Source organism: Cynoglossus semilaevis, chromosome 1 (genome assembly GCF_000523025.1).
Source record: "Cynoglossus semilaevis isolate Cse_v1.0 chromosome 1, Cse_v1.0, whole genome shotgun sequence".
In the NCBI taxonomy this organism is placed as follows: Eukaryota; Metazoa; Chordata; class Actinopteri; order Pleuronectiformes; family Cynoglossidae; genus Cynoglossus; species Cynoglossus semilaevis.
The window spans coordinates 15,753,540-15,758,614 of NC_024307.1; the positions used below are offsets into that span (position 1 = coordinate 15,753,540).

The following is a 5,075-nucleotide window of genomic DNA, read 5'->3' on the forward strand; positions in this document are numbered from 1 at the left end:
CCAGAGACTGGAGCTGGAGTCAAAATGAATGGAGGTGCTAACAAAGGGGAGAACTGCACTTTAACCACTGAAGCACTGGAGCTGAAAGACAGTGCAGTTTACTTCTGTGCTGCTAGTTTACACAGTGTCACACATCACTGCTCCTCAGTACAAAAACCTCATCATCACACCCTAGTCATCAGTCATCAGACTCTGCTCCTTATAGAAGTATCTGGGATATATGTATGGAAAGACTGCCACCCCAGAGACTGGAGCTGGAGTCAAAATGAATGGAGGTGCTAACAAAGGGGAGAACTGCACTTTAACCACTGAAGCACTGGAGCTGAAAGACAGTGCAGTTTACTTCTGTGCTGCTAGTTTACACAGTGTCACACATCACTGCTCCTCAGTACAAAAACCTCATTCTCTCCCCAGACTCTAACTCATGGTTCTTACATCTACAAGATGGCAGTATATGAATAAAGATCTACATTAGGTCACAGTAACCAGAACCCAACTACATATTGATAACTTTACTCGTCAAAGTTTACAGCAGGAGGTCGCTCTTAGCATTTATTTCATCAGACTATGACCTCTTACAGTGGCTCCTTGCTTCCATTAGGTGGCAGTAACATATATTGATGTTGTTCAATACCAACAGTGTGTCAAACTGAAGGTACACGTTAACACCCACAACTCCACCCAACTACACAAGTCTTTCTCATGATTGGAATTGTCACTTGTATCAGTTGTTGAATGTCATCGCTGTAAAGGCTGAGGCACTGATGACAATGACCTGAAGCAACAACAACAAATAAACAACCAACAAACATCCAGAGAAACTGACAACATGAGTCTCCTGCTTCCTGTTCTACTGTGTGTGATCACTAACACTGTTCTGGTTTCAGGTAAATCCATGATCATCACTTTTTAAAATGAAATGTAAAAGATGCTACAACTTTTAATCACTGCTTGAATATTGATAGTCTTTAATGATTCTTCTCCACAGGTTCCTCTCTAAGTGATAAAGTGCACCAGACTCCAGCTGACATGTACAAGAACAAAGACAAAAATGAAACTGCTGAAATCATCTGTTCACATAGTATTGACAGTTATAACAGAATCCTCTGGTACAAACAGTCAGATGATGGACAACTGAGGTATCTGGGATATATGTATGGAAAGACTGCCACCCCAGAGACTGGAGCTGGAGTCAAAATGAATGGAGATGCTAACAAAGGGAAGAACTGCACTTTAACCACTGAAGCACTGGAGCTGAAAGACAGTGCAGTTTACTTCTGTGCTGCTAGTTTACACAGTGTCACACATCACTGCTCCTCAGTACAAAAACCTCATCATCACACTCTAGTCATCAGTCATCAGACTCTGCTCCTTATATCCATTAGGTGGCAGTAACATATAATGATGTCGTTCAATACCAACAGTGTGTCAAACTGAAGGTACACGTTAACACCCACAACTCCACCCAGCTACACAAGTCTTTCTCATGATTGGAATTGTCACTTGTATCAGTTGTTGAATGTCATCGCTGTAAAGGCTGAGGCACTGATGACAATGACCTGAAGCAACAACAACAAATAAACAACCAACAAACATCCAGAGAAACTGACAACATGAGTCTCCTGCTTCCTGTTCTACTGTGTGTGATCACTAACACTGTTCTGGTTTCAGGTAAATCCATGATCATCACTTTTTAAAATGAAATGTAAAAGATGCTACAACTTTTAATCACTGCTTGAATATTGATAGTCTTTAATGATTCTTCTCCACAGGTTCCTCTCTAAGTGATAAAGTGCGCCAGACTCCAGCTGACATGTACAAGAACAAAGACAAAAATGAAACTGCTGAAATCATCTGTTCACATAGTATTGACAGTTATAACAGAATCCTCTGGTACAAACAGTCAGACGATGGACAACTGAGGTATCTGGGATATATGGTAGGTAACACTGCCAACCCAGAGACTGGAGCTGGAGTCAAAATGAATGGAGGTGCTAACAAAGGGGAGAACTGCACTTTAACCACTGAAGCACTGGAGCTGAAAGACAGTGCAGTTTACTTCTGTGCTGCTAGTTTACACAGTGTCACACATCACTGCTCCTCAGTACAAAATCCTCATCATCACACCCTAGTCATCAGTCAAAAACCATTCACACCACAGTACCCAAAGTTGATGATGTCACGTCTCCACCCCTCTGATCACATAGGTCTTGCTTTAACACTCAGTGATCATTTCTGCTGGAGTTATTCCAATGGCCCAACGTGTCATCATTATCACTCTCTTATCCCTGGGGTTTCAAGGTAAATGAACAATAATCATCTGCAGTGTGAGAGTCTTTTCTGTATTTCCAAAAGGATACGTAGTTTAATATCAGAATGGATTGGAATAGAATAGTCTAGACGCACAAAGAGATAGTTACCTGAGTAAAAATATGATTAAATGTTGGATTTCTCTACACAGTTCACTGCCAGTATGTGACCCAACACCCTGCCATAGGTTGGAGTTCTGTCTCCGGTTCAGTAGAGATGAACTGTAGCCACAACAGAGATGCGGGTCACACCCAGATGTACTGGTACAGACAGCCTCCCGGGCAGACCATGACCCTAGTTGTCTACACGATTTACAGAGGACAGACAGATTATGGAAAAGAAGTAAATAAAGCCAAGTACACGGCCGTCAAAGACACCGTGGAGACTGGAGCTTTAACTGTGAGAAACTTGAAGCCAGAAGACAGCGGCACATATTTTTGTGCTGTGAGTAAACACAGTGATGTAAGACGTAAGGTCTGCTTAACAAAAACTGATGCTGCCATTAAATATCAGCTAATGATGTAAAGGGGGGCTTTACATTTTACATCTCTCCAGTAGGTGGAGCTGCAAATCCAGAAATAATAAAACAGTATAGGTCTGAAAGAGCAGTATAACAGAGTAGAGAGGAGGGTTTTTATATATATTTATATTATAATTCTAGTTCTGACTCCAAAACTTTGAGAATTTATTTGGAAAGAACAATGAGAGAAAGAAAGCAACTATTTACACATTTACAAGTTAGCACATGATCAGATGATCACTTATCAAACCCCATCCCTTCTACCATATTTATATTGTATGTTTATCATAGTTCAATGACACATTATTTATACTAATACTACTTTGATAATAGTAATAGTTTTTGTTATATTAACATGAAACATATGCGTCATTTAGAAATAAACTAAAAATGAATGAAAAATGACAAAAATTATAAAAAAATAAAGAAAACCAATTTAAATTTAACAAAATTGAAGAAAATAAATGGACACTGAATCAAAATAATAACTACAATAATATATTGTCAATAAGGTGATAAGTTAATAATCTCATCCCTTTATACCATCAAAATAGGTTCTTCAATTTTTTTTTTTGTTGTTTTTTTTGTTTGTTTGTTCATTTGTTTCCACACTTTTAAACAATGGTTCATACAATTCCATGGTTTTAAACCACACAATGAAATACAGAATTTTAATGATTGTTTGTTTTAATTCTCTTCCCTCCTGTTTGATAACTCTGTTCCCCTTGTGGCTAAACATCATGAATATTTTGTGCTCGTTGGTTGGTGATCTGTGCTCCAATCAATACAATAGCTTACAGTTGCTATGACAGAAAACCCTCCCTTACCTGTTAAAGGGCAAGTCAACTGTTAATATCATTGATGCCAAGAGTCAGTGTGACCTGAACAGAGAAATACTTCTAAAAAAAAATGCAGCCCAGGTTTACTGATGAAGGAGCCAAAGTGTCATTTTTTCTATTTTGCTACAGTTTGACCAGTAACAACTTTTTATATTTTAATTTATCATGTCATTCAAAAAACTGAAAAAATGTGGAAATGTTTTTCTATAACTGATGTTGTTTCTTGTTGTCCAGGTATTCATAGTTTTGAAATAGATCAGGTGACGGCTGACCTCTTCAAAAATCCTGGTGATAGGGTACAGATTTTCTGTTTCCACCAACAGAAGAATGCTGTGATTTTACAGTGGTTCCAGGATTTACCCAGAGACCCAGGTTTGAAATTAATTGGAGAAATGGACTTTGACATCATCAGGATAGAGGAACCTTACAAAAAGGACTTCAATATCTCTGGAAGTTTTAACCAGGACTTTGGATCAAATGTCTCACTGTTAATTAACTATGCAAAGAAACACCACAGTGCAATTTACTACTGTGCACCACAGTGTCATTAAGTTGTCACCTTTGAAACAAAAACCCCTTCAGCTGATCAAGGTCTGATAATGAACATGCAGAACAGACACCCTCCCTCTCCTGTCTTTGTCTGCGTCAGTTCTGCTGTTGCCAAGTGAAAAAGCCTGAGCTCGCATAGACAGAATCTGACAAAAATAAATAAATGAAAATCATATCAGACATGTTGACTAACCTTATTAAGGAGGAAACCACAAAGAAACTGTTTTTGATTCCCTACGTACTAACAGGTAAAAATATCTTGAATTCTAGTTGGTACTCAAATGATTTTTAACAATAATAATTTGTCCTTGAAATAACATCTATGTTTTCTTTTTTCTAGCGGTTTGTCTGGGTGAACATCAGCAGGTACCTGATCTTTTAAGAACTCCTGGCGAGAAGGTGCAGGTTTTATGCATCCCTACCAGAAATGACATTTTGTATTTTCTTTGGTACCAGCACTCACCAGGGGACAAGACCATGAAAGTCATTGGGGACATAGACTTTCACACTGTCAGAATGCACGAGACATTCAGCAAGTACTTTAACATTTCTGCAAAATTCAGTTTCAGAGGAGTCACCATCTCCCTTGTACTGCAACCTGCAGCAAAACAGCACAGTGCTGTTTATTACTGTGCATCAAGTGGGGCACACTGAGGAAAGAAAGCTGCACAGTTGAACAAAATGTCCCTTCCACAGATGGTGGGTCTAAGTTACAGTACATGCTACAGAAAGAACTGCTAAGAGATGAGTTCAAGCCAGGACAAAACAAATCTTTGGCCTTATAACCTGAGGAATTTTACATTAACTATCTTTCCCATTAAGACCTAAATTAAAAACACAACTAAATAAAGAATAAG

General features: G+C 38.6%; 2 protein-coding genes across 4 annotated transcripts in view; one reads left to right on the plus strand and one right to left on the minus strand.

The window, feature by feature from the left end:
* Positions 1–5,075, minus strand: part of ccdc177 (coiled-coil domain containing 177) — a 100,848-nt gene that overhangs the window by 76,591 nt on the left and 19,182 nt on the right. The window lies entirely within an intron of this gene.
* LOC112487105 (uncharacterized) lies at positions 1,401–2,679 on the plus strand. The gene is made up of 3 exons (XM_025056239.1): positions 1,401–1,671; positions 1,773–2,301; positions 2,462–2,679. The coding sequence occupies exons 1-3, from the start codon at positions 1,614–1,616 to the stop codon at positions 2,535–2,537; spliced, it is 663 nt and encodes a 220-aa protein (XP_024912007.1). The 5' UTR covers positions 1,401–1,613; the 3' UTR covers positions 2,538–2,679.